This window comes from Oncorhynchus keta, chromosome 13 (assembly GCF_023373465.1).
Source record: "Oncorhynchus keta strain PuntledgeMale-10-30-2019 chromosome 13, Oket_V2, whole genome shotgun sequence".
Taxonomy (NCBI): Eukaryota; Metazoa; Chordata; class Actinopteri; order Salmoniformes; family Salmonidae; genus Oncorhynchus; species Oncorhynchus keta.
Window position 1 is genome coordinate 37,633,720 of NC_068433.1, and position 19,170 is coordinate 37,652,889.

Below are 19,170 nucleotides of genomic sequence, written 5' to 3' on the forward strand. Positions count from 1 at the left end.
CTTCTCCTGAGCCTTGACCCAAACAGATTCACAGACAGATTTAGGCTCACAACAATAACATATGTTTATTAACCAACGACCATAGGTACAGATTGGTGTTCTTCTGCTTTAGATTGTGATTGAGACTAACCTCTGCCTCGGAGGTGACCGTGCGCGTGGTGACTCCCACAGTGTAGATGCCTCCGCTAGCGTCCTCATGAATCTTGATGGTGGACTTCTGTCTCTTCCCATCCATGTCCCGCGTTGATTCAAACAGATCCAACACTTCCTCATTGTACAGCTGGGATAGGAGGGGGAAAAAACAAGCCAATGAACCAATACCCCAAATCCAAATAACTGTGCATGGAAAACATCAGTAGTTAAGTCATTTTGGTTATAGAAAGTATACTGCTTTATTAGTTTTTAGAGACATGTACCAGCAAGCGATATCAGATTTGAGTGAGACGCGTAATTCCCTAGTAATTACTCTATGGTGATAAATCATCTGCCTGTAGAGTTAAATTAGCTGAACACATCCCATGAGCAGACAGAAGTACAGTATGCTTCCATCTGCTCCAGGTTGCTACACACAGCTGCTGCGACCCCTAGCCAGAACCCTTTGCCCTAATACCGCTCTTGTGTTAGCAGCTCTAAGGGAAGGGAACCGGATAGGTTTAAGTAAGCAATAACGAAGGCTCCAACCTAGCCTTCCAGGGCCAATGGGCTTCTTTTCAGGTTATTAGAAACCTGCATCTCCAAGCTTCCTCATGTTGTAGAGCTAATGGGAGACTACTGAGAGAGATTGTATTTCTGGTTCAAAAGTTTAACCAGTGGGGAATGAATACGGGTCTCCCGCTCACCAACCCAACGTCTTAACCAAATCACCTCAGCTACAAAAAGCACATAGTACGTTTTGTCCTTTCCGTCACACATACCTCCAGGAACTGTGCGTTGATCTTGAACTCGGGTACAGGCTTGCCCTGCTCTGTGGCGGAGTGCCGTCGTTCCTCAATGCCCCTGAAGAGGTGCTTGACTGCCCGGGGAATGATGCCCAACTCCTCCTCACTGATGTTCACGTCAAACCCTGTGCCCATGGTGTAGGTCTTCCCCGAACCAGTCTATGGGAGAGGGACAAGAAGGGCGGGAATATGATAGGATCAATAACCAATTATATTGCTTCATTTATTTACTCATTTATCTGACTTGAAACTTATTCAGACAGTCAGTGGGCCTATGCTGCTATTTCATGAATACAGGAAGTTATAAACGGGGAGTGGGGGATCAGCTTTTCTTACTCAAATTTAAAAAACAGTACAAAACGCCAGAATAGAAGAAAAACAAGCCCTGTCAAAATGACTCTCCTGGACTAAAGCCATTCCTAATATATGTAGCTACGACTGCACAGTGCACACACATTGGGGTTGGGGGCTTGGTTGTCATGGTAACTACCAAAGGAATGCGACGCTAATTCACACGTCACCTGAAAGATACTCTGACAGTAGTGTGTGTGTGCCGTGCGTTTTTGTGTGTATTTGTGTAGATGTAATATGAGTGTGTGTGCATGCATGCGTACATATAAATGGTTGTGTGTGAGTGTGCATGTGTATGCGTTTGCGTGTGCGCAACCTGCTGTACCCCCTGAATGAGACTCTGACAGGGAGACAACGGGGCTGAGAAGAATGGAGCCGGCAGAGGAGAATGGACAGAGAGATTAAGAGGAGGAGGAGAGGAGTGAAAGGAGAGTTTGGCAGAGCTCCTCTATAGAGCTTCAGCTCAGAGGAAGAGGCTGTGACAGAAGCAAACACAAAAAAATACGAGAGAGAGAGAGAGAGAGAGAGAGAGAGAGAGAGAGAGAGAGAGAGAGAGAGAGAAAAGTGAATAAGTTTGAGAGAGTAAGAGCAAGAAAGGTAAAGGGGGATACCTACTCAGTTGTACAACTGAATGCCTTCCACTGAAAGACAGACAGGCAGAGAGAGAGAGATAGAGCAAGGAGAAAGAGGGAGAGAGCAGGAAGAAAGAGAGAGAGAGAGAGAGAGAGAGAGAGATAGTGAAAGAGAGCCTGATAGATAGATATGAACATGTACTGTAGAAAGTCAGTCGCAGGTGTTAATCTATCAAGCCAATAAAAACCCTGAGGTTTTTCCCGTTAGAACATGCCTGCTGTTGCTGAGTTGACTGAGTCTTCGTGGCCTGTTGGCTTCTCTCTTCATCTGAAATCAGCTCTATGAAGACGTGGAGCCTAACTGAGAACAGTTTCAAAGCAGTGCTATATAACTCACTGATACACAGTTATAAGGTTGGATAAATGACGATGCTACGGTCAATGTGAGTTTAGCAGAGTTATAGTATATCCCTCACTGAGTCACAGACAGGGGTTTGATGAATGACGTTGTAATAGCCAGTGAGTTTGGTATTGGAAACAAGGTGTGATAACATGTTCTGCTTGCTTACAGTAACAACACTGTTTTTTGAATTCATCCGACAAGGGACCTGAGACCACAGGACACGTGGTGGATTCCTGGGGGTGGCAGAGCCCATCCCTTTCCTTGGGTGTGTCCAGCACTGAACCGCATTGCGTCTGTAGGCAAATATGGTGCGTGTATGTGTTGGTGTTTTTTATGCGTTTGTGCGCATGTTTGTAAATGTGTGTGTGCATGTGTGTATATGTATGCATTTGTGCATGTACGCCTCTGTGTGTGTGTGTGTGTGTGTGTGTGTGTGTGTGTGTGTGTGTGTGTGTGTGTGTGTGTGTGTGTGTGTGTGTGTGTGTGTGTGTGTGTGTGTGTATATATGTGTGTGTGCGTGTGCGTGTCATGCAAATATCTGACCTGTCCATAGGCGAAGATGGTAGCGTTGTACCCCTCGAAGCATCCCTCGATGAGTTTTTCAGTGCAGTGTGTGTAGATGATGTCCTGCTGGGAGTCCATGTCAAACACGTAGTCGTAAGTGAACGCCTTGTCTTTACCCAGCATCACCTGGGGCTCGGCGGGCATGCAGAACGTACAGATGTGACATCCCTCGATCTTCTCCCTCGCCAGCTGAGGACGAATCCTGAGAGAGGGTCGAGAGAGATGCCGGGTTACGGTTTGTAACTGTATAAAATGTTAAACATGAATAGAGAGAGAGATATAACACTCTTGAGGCACGGAAAATATTATCATATAACAGTTAGTCATTTCATAACATTCCACTCTTCGGTAGATGTGTCTGATATGTTAATATCTTCACTTCTATAGTGTTATCAGAAGAGGCATGGAAACGTTATCCCGTATCGCACTGTCACTACACCCGACTCAGTACTTATTCTGATGTGTTGACATATTTACTTGTGGTATGCAGAGATGTGGCATTGTAATGAGTTTCCTCCTCTTCTTCCGAAGAGGAGAAACGGATCAGAGGACCAATACGCGGCGTGGTAATTGTCCATGGTACTTTTTAATGCTTTAAGGTACACATGAACAAACTAACGAAAACAAGAAATGTGAAAACTCAAAAACAGTCCTATCTGGTGCACACACAGAGACAGGAACAATCACCCACAAACACACAGTGAAACCCAGGCTACCTAAGTATGATTCTCAATCAGAGACAACTAATGACACCTGCCTCTGATTGAGAACCATACTAGGCCGAAACATAGAAATAACCAAAACATAGAAAAACAAACATAGACTGCCCACCCAACTCACGCCCTGACCATACTAACTAAATACAAAACACAGAAAATAAAGGTCAGAACGTGACAGGCATGCAGATGGTAGAGAGGCCATAGCTCCTTGACAAAACCTCAAGGGCAAAGCTTTGATAAGCAGAGTTTGAATGTTGAAAGTTTGATAAGCTGAGTTTGAATGTTGAAAGTTTGATAAGCTGAGTTTGAATGTTGAAAGTTTGAGAAGCTGAGTTTGAAAGTTTCAGGTCGAGTATGATTCAGGGTTATGGTTGACTTTTAGACATTAAGTTAACCACTTAACCCGTCTTTTCACGATATGCCACGTTTGAGTGCTTTATTGCTTCTATAAAACAGTTAGCTTCATCTGTGCTACATACAGTAGATCTGTTGGTCCAGTTCTTAGTAATACGTGTATTATTCAGTAATCAGTTTTTCTAGGGGCCTGGAGTGTGTGTGTCTGTGTGTGTGTGTGTGTGTGTGCGCGCATACCTGCGTGTTTGTATGTGTGCCTGCGTGCGTATGTGTGTCTGTGTGTGCGATTCCCCTCACGCTGCCAGCACACTCCACCACTCTGCCCCATACAGAGCCCTCAGTGTTCGAGCCTGGGCTCAGAGAAGAGTGGAAGCGGTGGAGCTACATGAGGTAAACAGTCACACCCTGCCTTGCAATTCCCCCATACACGCTGCCCCTGCGCCTGTCTAGCTCATCACAGAACTCACTGGACAAATATCACAGGATTTCAACTAAATTCAAATGGGAAATATTCAGAAGACTTGATGGAAGAGTACTGTAAGTAAATGCATTACTTGTGTTAGGCGCACGCACGCACACACACACGCACGCACGCACGCACGCACGCACGCACACACGCACGCACACACGCACGCACGCACACATACATACACACACAAACACACACACACACAGTCAGGCTTCAGTGGTGTTCTTGTGCCCCAGTGACATCAGATCCCGGCTATTTAGCATCCTCTCTCTGGGATTACACAGTGAATGAGAAGAGGGGACAAAGCGAGGGAGGGATAGATGAGAGGAGAGGAGGTTGAGAAGAGGGGAAGAGGAGGCTGCATTACCTGTAATGTTACACCTCTAGTACATAATCTGGGTCATAACTTCCTTCTGTATTTGCTACAGAGTATTTCAGTATTTCCGTATTGCTGCTGCCTCAACAGGTAGGCTAGTATACTAGTCCATTACTGATCTCTTTGTTCATGTTCCTGCAGAACACCCCCCTGACAGAACTCTGCTTGACACAAGTTTTAGGGGTTTGGGGGGTTAGGGGGAATCCACAGTAATCCCTTTGGCCCACTTCCTAAAACAGGACAGAACCATCACAACAAAGATAATACCCATCACCGCTTACAACACGTTTAAGTAACAATAATAATGCGAAAATACTAAAAGTGAGAATGCTGAGCTGGCTTCCAGCCAAAGATGAGATCAAATATACTAGATAATACACAGCACTGGTCATGAGATTACATTCAATAGCATTTCATTTGGTGTCAAATGTCCCTACATGAGGAAAGAGAGTGAGTTCAGTGCAGTGTAAATCACATCATTGGTCTGATTGATTGTGATGAGAGCATCCCAGCCAAGGCGGTGACGCAAGACAAACAGTCAAACACTCCTCCTTGTGTGTGCATGTCTAGGACTCCAGCCTTGCTCTGTGACATCCCCCAGTGTCTTCCATACACAATATCCTGGGAGAATCTCAATTGCATTTCCTTTGTTTCCTTGCTTCCTCTCTCCTTGAGGCGAGGAGAGAGAACATGAGGAATCGAGGAAATTAAAGTGAGATTCTCCCAGGATATATGACCGGCTCAAGATTGTTGACAGATTCCTCCTGAATAAGACCAATAAACTTAACTGACCACTGCCTCTTCAAAGCTGCTTTCTCAACACCAGAAAGATATTTCAGACCAGAAGTTTGTTTAAACAGTATAGGCCTCTAGACCAGAGCCACATAGATCAATGTTTGCCACCGTTCAAAAGTTTGGAGTCACTTAGAAATGTCCTTGTTTTTGAAAGAAAAGCACATTTTTTGTCCATTTAAAATAACATCAAATTGATCAGAAATACAGTGTAGACATTGTTAATGTTGTAAATGACTATTGTAGCTGGAAACGGCAGGTTTTTTATGGACATAGGCATATTATCAGCAACCATCACTCCTGTGTTCCAATGGCACGTTGTGTTAGCTAATCCAAGTCGATCATTTTAAAAGGCTAATTGATCAGTAGAAAACCCTTTTGAAATTATGTTAGCACAGCTGAAAACCGTTGTTCTGTTTAAAGAAGCAATAAAACTGGCCTTCTTTAGACTAGTTATTTGGAGCATCAGCATGTGTGGGTTCGATTACAGGCTCAAAATGTCCAGAAACAAATAACTTTCTTCTGAAACTTGTCAGTCTATTCTTGTTCTGAGAAATGAAGGCTATTCCATGCGAGGAATTGCCAAGAAACTGAAGATCTCGTACAGTGCTGTGTAATACTCCCTTTACAGAACAGCACAAACTGGCTCTAACCAGAATAGAAAGAGGAGTGGAAGGCTCCAATGCACAACTGAGCAAGAGGACAAGTACATTAGAGTGTCTAGTTTGAGAAACAGACGCCTCACAAGTCCTCAACTGGCAGGTTCATTAAATAGTACCCACAAAACACCAGTCTCAACGTCAACAGAGACGAGGCGACTCCGGGATGGTGGCCTTCTAGACAGACTTTCTCTGTCCAGTATCTGTGTTCTTTTGCCCATATTAATCTCTTATTTCTATTGGCCAGTCTGAGATATGGGTTTTTCTTTCTAACTCTGCCTAGAAGGCCAACATCCGGGAGTCGCCTCTTCACTGTTGACATTATATATAATGAGAAGTTTATGAGTGTTGAGCACACTTCACAGTGCAGTGTGAGTGAGTAGTGCACTTGTGTACATTACATTTGTCCTCTAGCTGGGATAGTTGACTGACAGGTTTTAGGCTATGAGTGAAATGAAAACACTGGATCCATCAGGGTGAATAATGGTTGACATATACAGTAGCTGCTCCATACCTTCATATAGACTTAAGCACTAATTCACCCTCTAGACTACAGTAGTGTTTTTCAACACTAGTCCTGGGGATCCAGAGTGGTGTAAATGTTTGTTCTAGCCCAGCTCTGACAAAACGAATCAAGGTAATCAGTGATTAGGTGACTAGTTGAACCAGATGTGTGTTTGTGCTGGCCTGAACCAAAAATATACATTTACATTTACATTTAAGTCATTTAGCAGACGCTCTTATCCAGAGCGACTTACAAATTGGTGCATTCACCTTATGACATCCAGTGGAACAGCCACTTTACAATAGTGCATCTAAATCTTTTAAGGGGGGGGGGGGTGAGAAGGATTACTTTATCCTATCCTAGGTATTCCTTAAAGAGGTGGGGTTTCAGGTGTCTCCGGAAGGTGGTAATTGACTCCGCTGTCCTGGCGTCGTGAGGGAGTGTGTTCCACCATTGGGGAGCCAGAGCAGCGAACAGTTTTGACTGGGCTGAGCGGGAACTGTACTTCCTCAGTGGTAGGGAGGCGAGCATGCCAGAGGTGGATGAACGCAGTGCCCTTGTTTGGGTGTATGGCCTGATCAGAGCCTGGAGGTACTGAGGTGCCGTTCCCCTCACAGCTCCGTAGGCAAGCACCATGGTCTTGTAGCGGATGCGAGCTTCAACTGGAAGCCAGTGGAGAGAGCGGAGGAGCGGGGTGACGTGAGAGAACTTGGGAAGGTTGAACACCAGACGGGCTGCGGCGTTCTGCATGAGTTGTAGGGGTTTAATGGCACAGGCAGGGAGCCCAGCCAACAGCGAGTTGCAGTAATCCAGACGGGAGATGACAAGTGCCTGGATTAGGACCTGCGCCGCTTCCTGTGTGAGGCAGGGTCGTACTCTGCGGATGTTGTAGAGCATGAACCTACAGGAACGGGCCACCGCCTTGATGTTGGTTGAGAACGACAGGGTGTTGTCCAGGATCACGCCAAGGTTCTTAGCGCTCTGGGAGGAGGACACAATGGAGTTGTCAACCGTGATGGCGAGATCATGGAACGGGCAGTCCTTCCCCGGGAGGAAGAGCAGCTCCGTCTTGCCGAGGTTCAGCTTGAGGTGGTGATCCGTATACACCCTTTGAGTCCAACTCCATTCCCAGGACCATTATAGGACAACACTACACTATTGTGCCAAAAAGTATGAAGTCTTATGTGTTGTTTTCTAGTAATCTAACTCTCCAGTTCCTGTACCTCTATAGGGGACCCAAAGCCTTTGCCTAACACAGTACAAGGGGACTGACGGACTGAGCAGAGAGCTATTAGCTCTCAGTGATAACGACTGTACATTTACTCTCCATGACAACTCAGTCAACTGTATAAGCCTGCTTCAGGGAATATAAAATATATGTTGAAAGTATGCAATAATCCGGTTCAGAAGAGGTGGGCTGAAGTTAACTGAGTTGGGATAGGTCGCTTCTGTGAGATGAAAGGCTGACACACACATGGACTGACGCACACACATACACGCAAGCCAACACACACGCGTACCAGACACGCACCGTAGAGCTCCTGACAGACTCTCCCCATGTGACATGTCCAGTTAGCGTCACGCTGGAGACCTCATTACAGCGATTACAGTGACAGCCAGAGGAGCCATGCACCATGGCGGCGGCACTTGGTAACTCACTAACCCCTCTCAGAATAAAATGGGCAGCGTCAGGCTAGCTCACTATAGCTCTACCCCATTCAGAAGCAGCTGTCCTGGGCCTGAGCCGAGACTCTCCTTTCTCTCCTATGGACCCAGTACGAATTATCTGGGGCAGCCTTGCCTGTCTGTCTCTCTTTGTCTCTCTTTTTCACATTCTCTCTCTGTCCTTCTCTCCCTCTCCTCTCCCTCTCTCTCCCTCTCATTCTCTCTCTCTCTCTCTCTCTCCCTCCCTCCCTCCCTCCCTCCCTCCCTCCCTCCCTCCCTCCCTCCCTCCCACTCTCTCTCTCTGTCCCCTTCCTCCACACAGATACCACCACCACCACACATTGACCTGGTTCAAAGGGCAGCAAGACGCAGGGCCAGGCGGTAGCACAGTCACATTTCTCGCCAGCATAATCTCCTACTAAACAAACACACTTCAAACAGAATGGCTCTTGTAACATTTGAAATGTACTGCAGGCCAGAGGCCACGGGTGCAGTGGCTGCACCGGGGAAGGCTGATGACCGTCATAACCAGTGTTCTCTGCTATGGATATGGTTGAGTTTATACAGTATGTGTGTAGATCTCCATGAATAATAATAACTATACTGGTAAGAAAGGTGATTAAGTCACAGCTTAATCATGCTGACTCTCTGCAGATCAGGACCTGACCTCAGCCTCTGCCTCCGCCTCAACCAACCACAATGGTCCCCTGAGAGACCAGCACACATCATTTCCCATCTGCAAACCACAGCAGTCACAGCCCTAATCTAATTCTAGAGGTACAACGAGTCCAGAGAAGCAACTGGACCCACACTGAAGGGAAACAACCGGCACGATACACAACTAGATTACAGGAAACAATCAATCTTTCACTCATATAGACTTTCACTCATATAGACTTGTTCGGATTCATTTGAGAAGAAAACAGAAAGAAGAGGGAGGATTGCTGCCCTGTATCCACACATTGCAAAGGGAGGAGAATAGAGTTAGGCAGCTGGCTTTTTAACTCCACTCATATCAGAGGTTAAATTGTGGCCAAGTACCTGGGGAATTCAGGCACTAGGAACAGGGTTTTTAAATGCCCAATGCAGATGTTTTTTTAATATCAAGAGCAAATCATTTCTGCGTAACAATTAAGTACCTTACTGTATTTAATTAGGGCTCCCGGGTGGCACAGTAGTCTAAGACACTGCAAGAGGAGTCACTGCAGTACCTGGTTCGAATCCAGGCTGCATCACATCCGTCTGTTATTGGGAGTTCCATAGGGATAAATAAGAATTTGTTCTTAACTGACTTGCCTGGTTAAATAAAATAATAGTTTAAATTTGTCTGGGAGAGGTCTCTGTGTTGGGAGGGGAAAACTAAAAGGTTGCTGGATCGAATCCCCGAACTGACGAGAGAAGAATCTGTCGTTCTGCCCCCTGAACAAGGCAGTACCCTGGTAGGTGGTCATCATAAATAAGAATTAGTTCTTAACTGACTTGCCTAGTTAAATTGGCAGAGAGGTTTGGAACTCTCGTTGTTATTGGTCTATTAATCAATTTACTGCATGGTGATGTCTCCATGGAAAGCCAAAACACTATGCAAACCTTCTGATTAGACGTTCCTGTGTAGATTGTATTTTCAACCAGCCACTATCAGTTAAATAACAGTGATCCAATTTGATCACACTTTTACAGTGTTAGTTTCATCAGCTTTTGTACAACATGATATACTGTAAACCATAGTAAAACATATTTTGACTGCATTGGGCCTTTAATGAGCGTTGGAACAGACCCTTTACTTCCCGGGTTGATTTTAACCTGAGACACTGATGCTGTAGAGCAGAGGTTAACGAGGGACCGTTCTACACACACACACACACACACACACACGCACGCACGCACGCACGCAAACACACACACACACACACACACACACACTCTTCTCTGGCCCTTCACTGCACCTGAAACTGAGACCAGGGAACTTTAGACTACGGATTTACAGTGAACTTCGGATACACACACACAAATGCCGATAAATGGTTCTGTTGTTGTGCTGCTTACAACAAGTGTCTCAATCAGTTTTGAAAGGTCCCCTTGAAAGAAGAATGAAAAGCTTCAGCTACGCCCTCTATGACATGGGTTAGAGCAGAACAGGCCTGGGTTAATGGATGCCCAGGGATAGAGGAAGAAGAGAGGGGATGGGGAAGGAAATGGCACTGTAGCCCTTTCCTGCAGTCAAATGACCTTAGTGGCCCAATGGGTGGAATTGTATTCATATTTTTCATGATTTCATAATTAATAAACATAATTTAAAATCTGGTGTTTCTATGTCAAAAGGTTTTGTTATATTTCAGTTTTCTGTGATGTACTGTACAGTACCAGTCAAAAGTTTGGACACATCTACTCATTCAAGGTATTTTCTTTATTTTTACTATTTTCTACATTGTAGAATAATAGTGAAGAAATCAACACTATGAAATATCACATATGTAATCATGTAATAACCAAAAAAGGTGTACAATTCTAAATATATTTTATATTTGTGATTTTCCAAAGTAGCCACCCTTTTCCTTGATGACAGCTTTGCACACTCTTAACCAGCTTCACCTGGAATGCTTTTCCAATAGTTGAAGGAGTTCCCACATATACTGAGCACTTGTTGGCTGCTTTTCCTTCACTCTGCGGTCCAACCATCCCAAACCATCTCAATTGGGTTGAGGTTGGGTGATTGTGTAGGCCAGGTCATCTAATGAAGCACTCCATCCCTCTCATTCTTGGTCAAATAGCCCTTACACAGCCTGTAGGTGTGTTGGGTCATTGTCCTGTTAAAAAACAAATGATAGTCCCACTAAGCTCAAACCAGATGGGATGGTGTATCGTTGCATACTGTGGTAGCCATACTGGTAAAGTGTGCCTTGAATTCTAAAAAAATCACAGACAGTGTCACCAGCAAAGCACCCCCACACCTCCTCCTCCGACTCTGCGTCTCACAAAGACACGGCGGGTTGGAACCAAAAATCTCAAATTTGGACACATCAGACCAAAGGACAGATTTCCACCGATCTAATGTCAATTGCTTGTTTCTTTGCAGCAATTCAACCATGAAGGCCTGATTCACGTGTTCTCCTCTGAACACTTGATGTTGAGATGTGTCTGTTACTTGAACTCTGTGACGCATTTATTTGGACTGCAATTTCTGAGGCTGGTAACTCTAATGAACTTATCCTCTGCAGCAGAGGTAACTCTGGGTCTTCCTTTCCTGTGGCAGTCCTCATGAGAGCCAGTTTCATCAAAGCGCTTGATGGTTTTTGCGAGTGCAGTTTTCCGGGATTGACTGACCTTCATGTCTTAAAGTAATGATGGAGTGTTGTTTATCTTTGCTTATTTGAGCTGTTCTTGCCATAATGTGGATTGGGCTTTTACCAAATAGGTCTATCTTCTATATACCACCCCTACCTTGTCAAAACACAACAGATTTTCTGAAACGCATTAAGAAGGAAAGAAATTCCAAAATGTACTTTTAACAAGGCAAACCTGTTAATTGAAATGCATTCCATGTGACTACCTCATGAAGCTGGTTGACAGAATGCCAAGAGTGTGAAAAGCTGTCATCAAGGCAAAGGGTGGCTACTTTAAAGAATATAAAATATAAAATACATTTTGATTTGTTTAGCACTTTTATGGTTACTACATGATTCCGTATGTGATATTTAATAGTTTTTGATGTCTTCACTATTATTTTACAATGTAGAAAATAGTAAAAAAAATAAAGAAAAACCCTGGAATGAGTAGGTGTGTCCAAACGTTTGACTGGTACTGTATATAAAGTGTAATGTCGGGATGCAAACTCAAAATTTTAACTCTTGACATGTTACAGGTGTCTTTATTTAAAGCCCATAACCATACGTGTGAGGTGCATACTTTTCTCTCAAAGTAGACCCTGATTTAGCCCACTGCAGTAAAAGGTTAATGGGAATATTCTTATTGTCATCATCATCATCATCATCATTATCTGACGACATCCACCAATGTCATATGTTATGCCTCTGATGGAGATGAGCTGGGGGAGGATGAAGAAATGGGCTGGGTGGAGAAAAGGGCACTTCAATGGGAATATTACTTCCACTGTCATATGACTGACATCATCCAGTGTCGTCATGGATTTCATACAAAGTGCTCCTGTCCTCATGCTCCAATGTTGTGTGTTTGTTTCAATTATGACATTGTGAAGCAAAACGCAAAAGGCAACACTGTGTGTTGTGCGTGTGGATGACGATGTCACCTGTCATCCTTCACTGTTCATCGGTTGCCTTTTTCAGGACATCAGGTGTGATCTCTTTTTGCCTCGACCTTAAGAGGCCCCTGACTCACTGACAGACACATTGTTTAGAGTCTGTCATAATATCAGTGTTGTAATGGGGAATACGTGCATTAAGCTACGTTTACAGAGCATCACTGTGAGTCATAGCTACAGCAAAAAATAACAGCTGACAACAGCGGTGTCAGTGTTTAATGCTCAGTCTTCAAACTAACTTATGGTCCATTGTACTTGCTTTTAGGAACAGTCTGCCCATGTTTAAGTACTGTACTGGAGATCATGAAGCAAGTCAGTGGATAATTCTCAACGTCAATGCTCTGTGATTAACAGGTAGTAAACAGGCTTTTTCCCCCTTAGAGCACAGGAAGACAAACTCTGCAGATTTCAACAACGATCAACTGATGCAAACGATGCATGTAAGCGCCTCCAACCAAATAAACCAAACTACTTTTCCCTAAAACGTCTTCCTTCAAATGGTCTTTGAATGAACAAATGTCTCTCTTAGTGTCCAGTCTCCACACAGGAAAATGATGTCACTTCAGTTACCAAGGCCACTAGTGAAAGAAGGGGAAGATTCAGCCAGAGGATTCTAGCCAGAGAATTCTGCAACTCAAGAACCCCCACTTCTCTTCACCTGGCTTAAATCTGTCAGGGCTCTTCTAAACGGGCGAGTGATGTCCATTCACAGGGTAACCACACTGGGCGGGGTGGGGTTCACTGACCAGTGGCCACAGCTCTAATGCTTCCTGGGTCAGAGGTCACATTGCAGCTACAGGGAAGAGCAGGAAAAGAGGAGCAGGGGTCCACGCAGTGGCTGTCGATTTCACTCTGTCGGTTAGGGGGGGAAACTAGGACAAGAGACAAAGGACACACACACACATACACACACACCCATCTTCTCTTCCTCAAGCCAAGCACTATGATGAATGACACAAAATAACAGCGATCATATGTGGAAACATTCAGGGCAGTTAAATAGCACTATGTCACAAAGGGAACTCTTTCAAAACACCAGATAAGAGGATGACACTAGCAGACATACAACCTTGTGAGTTGGAGTTATTTTGGATGGGAGAAAACAACCCAAGAATGTTTTGCAGTGACACAGCCAAGGGCAATGAGTGATAATTGCAGAAAATAAATTGAGAGACACGTTATTTTCTTCTGGCAATGGGATAACAGTGAGACTCCTAAAACACATTAGTTTATCAATCTGGGCTAAGTTAATGTATCTGACCCCAAGCCAACACAAGCTTATCTTGTGATATTCTGTTGTGCCGTTTTAAGGGCTTGTATTTTGGTCATGTTCAGGTTTAAGGGCATGTTGTGATGATCTTGTTGTGTGTTGTGTGAAAGATAAATATCTTATATCTATCTATATGTGAAACTAAAATAAAACTAATTTTAGAAAGTAAACAGGCTAACAGGCTGGGGCAATGTTGTAGTACTCGAGTATAAAGGACTTGGACTTGGACTCGGAATCGAACACTAGGGACTTGGGAACTCGACACGGACTCAAGGTTTAGTGACTTGACTACATCACTGGGCTGGCGGTTGAGTGCAGCAGCTCAGCTGCAAAGTGCCTGTCGACAGAAGAGAGTCAAGAGACCCATCTCTCTATATATAAACAAAGAAGCTGTAGGCGAGGGAACGATACAAGGTGCAACACTGACAGAGACACAAAGAAGTACTCAGTTATCAGTTATGGCCTAAGAGTAAAATACATATAGAGGAGTCTCAGCCAGAAGGATTCAGCTACAACACATAGCCTTACTTGTATACTGAGAGAAGTGAATGAAATTGAATAGGTACTGAAACTATTGTTATTGTCTCCCGTAATAAGTAAGGAAACGTTGCAATATCACATGACGTGTGCCTGCAGCTGGTTTGCATGTATTTGTATGGCGGTTTGTGCATATGTATCATGAATGTACTGTAAAACCATATCATTTTCTAGTGCCGTGGCAGGAAGTGCACTCTTCTCCTAAAAGTAATCCACCCTGAGCTAAGAGCAGGAGGAGCAGCTGGGCTTTGATGGACACTGAAAACCCAATGGGAGGTGTGGATGGTCAGCATAGACAAGGTGTCCGAAGAGGGGCATCTTGTGCGTTGGAGTCATAACCACACCTTTTAAAAAAGGTACCAGGCTTGGACTGAAATTTAGAAGTAGCTGTGGTGCTACAAAAGTTCTTAATTGCAAAGTGTCTTAACTGCAAGGGGTATACGTTTTTGTTTGTTTTAATCATGGAGACAGTTTGACTAGTGGAAAGGATGTTACTCTGTGAGGGTTTGGTCCCATTGCACAATAGCGGCTGTTTTGGTGACTTATGCCCCACATGTGAAAATCTGATACAGAAGCTGCACTCTATATATCACACTAACAAAACAAGGCATATCCGTTATAGTGTAAATTCTATTGCTTTCTGAAATAATTGTCTTCTTTTGACATTACCTGAACTAGTGTAAAAGGCCTGTTTAGCTTCTAACATGAACAACTTGAAACCTGAAACGAACAACACTGTTTGTTACCACTGTTGCCTAGCTCCAGGCTTGAGGGTATGCATAATTCATTCACTTCAAGGATATTGATGAAACGACCACTTGACTGGCTCCTTTGGGCACACTTTACTTGATCAAACACACTAACACTTACACGGGCCATGTTTATTCCATTTAGACTGAACTCATACGATACTGCCCAGTGAATAAATACTTCAATATAGTTGCGTCCAGGACAGCTATAGCCTTGTCTGTGTGTTTTAAAAGCGCTGGCCTAAAAACATGAAACAGGTGTAATGAGCACAAAACGAAGTTGTGTAAAGCACAGAAAAAGTGGAACCAAAATCTATGCGCCAGTCATTTATGTTCAAGAGCAGTGTCGGAAAACATATGTTCATGAGAGTCACTGATCGACTCCGTCGCAGTAATTCACCAATGAATCGGTGAAAACAGGACTGTGCACTTCTGGTGCCAAAACATTGAACTTTTACTTGTCGCGCTCATTAACTTCACAAGAGCATTAGGATGATAATGCACCATATGAGCCTTGTGCATGAAACTGGGGCTGAAGCATTAAGCCTCGCTAACTGACAGCAGTTGGCCAACTAGCACCGGCAGGCTGTGTATCTAACAACAACAAGCTACATTGGTGATCGCTGTGAGTGTGTGTGTGTGTGTGTGTGTGTGTGTGTGTGTGTGTGTGTGTGTGTGTGTGTGTGTGTGTGTGTGTGTGTGTGTGTGTGTGTGTGTGTGTGTGTGTGTGTGTGTGTGTGTGTGTGTGTGTGTGTGTGTGTGTGTGTGGTGTCTGTTTCAAATGCTACAAGTCAGTGAAAACCTGTCAGTCAACCTGTCTTAAACATGTACTTAGTTGCTGCTCGACAGTCTCCACCAGCACACAGAAGTAATTACAGTGGGAGGGGATGCAAACTCACAATTGAATAGTGGGTTGAGGGTTTCTTTATGGATATTACTATAACTAGTCAGGGCTAATGTACAATGTGGTTGCAACGATAGCAGCTTTGATTATGTTGTAAAGTCACGACAAGAATGATTAAGTGGATGCTTTAACTTTTTGTGTCAGCTTGGATGCCAGATACATACTCATTATGTGCTTTCAAGTCAGTAGGGTTGGATCAAGGCAAGCACATACAGATCTGGCGGCCACCAGGCTGCAAGTATTACATTATATCAGAAGATGAAATGTCCTATATAATAGCATTATCCTTGAGACAGGTTGGCAGACAGCAGACAAAGCTGATGTTACCATGCAACAACTCCTCTGAAACAAAGACAGACAGACAATCAGCCTAATGGACCCAAGGCAACAGCAGAAAACAGGCTTAGACCGACACAGGGCTGTCTCTGAAATGACTCTCTAGATCTCAGGAGTGTGTGTAACATTTTGTACTGGAGGTCTGCGTCTGTCTGAGGGTTTCGTGAAAGAAAAAACAGTGCCTATCTATTTATGAGCCACTGTAACAGCTGTCGTGCCAGTGTGTGTGTGTGTGTGAGAGAGAAACAGGGATAGGTAGAGGGAGAGAGAAAGGAAAAGCGGGCTACAGGCTTAGAGAGGGACTTGGCAAGGATGTGCCAGCGTGTGGGTGCCGTGAGTCGATGTGTACATAATGTGATAAAGTAAGCTTTGGTCTGCTGGGCCGGAGTTCTCAGAATAGCAGAGAGAGCAGTAAGGTGCAGGGTCAGGGAAGGTATCCCTTTACTGTGGGCTTAAGGGATCTGCTTACTGGCCCATACACTGGACATTTGGATTAGTGACAGGTACCAAAGTGTGTATCAGGGCCCAGGGGCAGGTGAAGAGGCAATGGTGTGTGGGAGATTTAGAACAAAGACCCAGAGTTTTTCGAACTCAGGGTCCTATAATACACATTATGAACATGTTATTACATGCTATCTGATAATCTGAGTCTATGCGTGTCTTCGTTTTCGTGATCACAGTTAGATACAGTAGTTGGCCTTGTCCTGTATAGACTCTCTCCACTGGCTCCTCCATGAGAATAAAGACTGGGAGCCTGATTGTCGAGGAAACAAAAGACCAAATTAAAGTTGCAAAGGAGAGAGACTAAAAAATAACTGGCAAATGCGTACAGTAATGGTCCCGACAGAGTGGTCGCCTCGCTTCGCGTTCTTAGGAAACTATGCAGTATTATATTTTTTTTAATGTATTGTTTGTTACATTGTTACCCCAGGAAATCTTAAGTCTTATTACACACAGCCGGGAAGAACTATTGGGTATAAGAGCAACGTCAATTTACTTGTTAGATTTGCGTGTATAAATAGTTGTTGGGGAATTGTTCGATTACTTGTTAGATATTCATGTTGGAACTAGAAGCACAAGCTTTTCGCTAAACTCACATTAATATCTGCTAACCATGTAAATGTGACCAATATAATTTGATTTGATTTATACAAAGCTAGCAAATAATTCATGAGGCATGTGCTTTCTATGCAGATGGATACATGGGCAGGGTTTACACACACTTGTGTCTGTCTGCGATTGTGTTGTGGGGAGCTATTTTAACACCGAAGACAGTCTCTGTACTGCTTATGCTGCCAACAGTTCACGGGCTATTATGCAGTCATTGCAATTAGTCCTTAGTCCTTGCAGTTACATGCTTTTAACGTGAAATTACAGTATATCGTTTTTGAAAACTCTAAATGCTGTCTGCGTGAAATGTCTGCAATTAAACCAGTCTCTACAGTATCATGTTTATGTAGATGTGCTTGCTGCTAGTATATTGTCTCATGAATATGGCTGCATGTAATATGCAGGAGAGAGGCTTGTAAAACCAAGGCCCAGTCCAGACAGAGACTTAGTAAACAGAGTACTGGGTCAAAGTCTGCCTGCAGTAACGAGAGAGCGGTGTAACCAGGTCTTAGTCTGTCTTCCACCGATCCTTCTCACATGACATTACAGATCTATGACACACACAGACGCAAGCGGTATTGCTTTCTCGTTTCAAATCCGCCCCTTCTGCCTTCATTCATAAATCCATGTAGTCACTATGTCTGCAGCCAGGACACTGAGACAAGGTGTACTGTAGCTTAAGCACCAACAAAGGAAACCCATGAAACATTACCTACGAAATTGTAGGCCGTGTTGCTTTAGCTGTTTGACATTTGACATGTGTCCTAGAATAAACGCCGGGAGAAACATAGTGTTATTGCTATCCATAATCCCTACGTAAACGTCGATTGCTTTGCCACATTGTAGTCTACTGTGCGTTATTTTGGAACCAATGCGCAAATGTTCAGGCTATCCACACATTCGTGCTATTGCACAGTAACTAGGCCATTATAACAGCCCGTGCTGTGGTTTATCAACACCGGCATTGTCACCATAATAATATAGGTACATTATCCTGTAGAGGCGTGACCAGGATGACCATTATTTTCCGACAGAACAGAACACCATCCAATGTCACAGGCTTACCTCAACGCGACCCGCACGGAACTTTCGTCCTGTCCGCTCATGGTTACGACGTCCGGAGGGTCGTCACTGCTGGAACAACCACGATATAGACAGCTTGGTTTTCTTTTTATTTAACGGTTTTACAGCATGCAGCTTCGTTACCGATGCGCTTGAGCCACCGCAGCTCACATCCACCTGATACAAATAATTTCAATACGAAGTCAGCATTAGCGTGCTATTGTCTGTGCTTATATCTCGGGCGAGGCGCATTCTGAATAAACGTAGGCTACGATATACGAGGTAACATTTTCAATGACATTGCATTATTCCCGTGTAGAGGCCAGCCTTGCGAGGTGATAGGGGCAGAAAAATACACTTGCCCGCTCCTGTGTGTGTGACGGGAGGAGTGAAACGTAATCAAGCCACGCCTTCTGAGATGTCCCCTACCAACCCGACAGTGGGAAAATATCAACCCCATTGAATGAGTGAAGAAACATCGTGGCCGCTCTATTTTTTAACACCGTTCATTGTAATCATTAAAGTGAATGTATATCGTTTTCTTACGAATGTTAAACGG

The 19,170-nt window shown here is 44.1% G+C and overlaps 1 protein-coding gene across 3 annotated transcripts in view; it reads right to left on the reverse strand.

Moving 5' to 3' along the window:
- The window catches only part of LOC118392263 (kinesin-like protein KIF21A), a 41,293-nt gene extending 22,320 nt beyond the window's left edge, over positions 1 to 18,973 (reverse strand). For 2 of the 3 annotated variants that reach the window (XM_035784057.2, XM_035784055.2), the window contains exons 1-4: positions 18,615 to 18,973; positions 2,808 to 3,030; positions 915 to 1,097; positions 131 to 280 (exon numbers count right to left, since the gene is read on the reverse strand). In XM_035784057.2, the coding sequence (XP_035639950.1) occupies positions 131 to 280; positions 915 to 1,097; positions 2,808 to 3,030; positions 18,615 to 18,655 (597 nt within the window). In that variant the 5' untranslated portion in view covers positions 18,656 to 18,973. The remainder of the gene's footprint in view (positions 1 to 130; positions 281 to 914; positions 1,098 to 2,807; positions 3,031 to 18,614) is intronic. The other variant, XM_035784056.2, reaches the window with a different exon arrangement.
- Between the last annotated feature and the right edge of the window lie 197 nt (positions 18,974 to 19,170).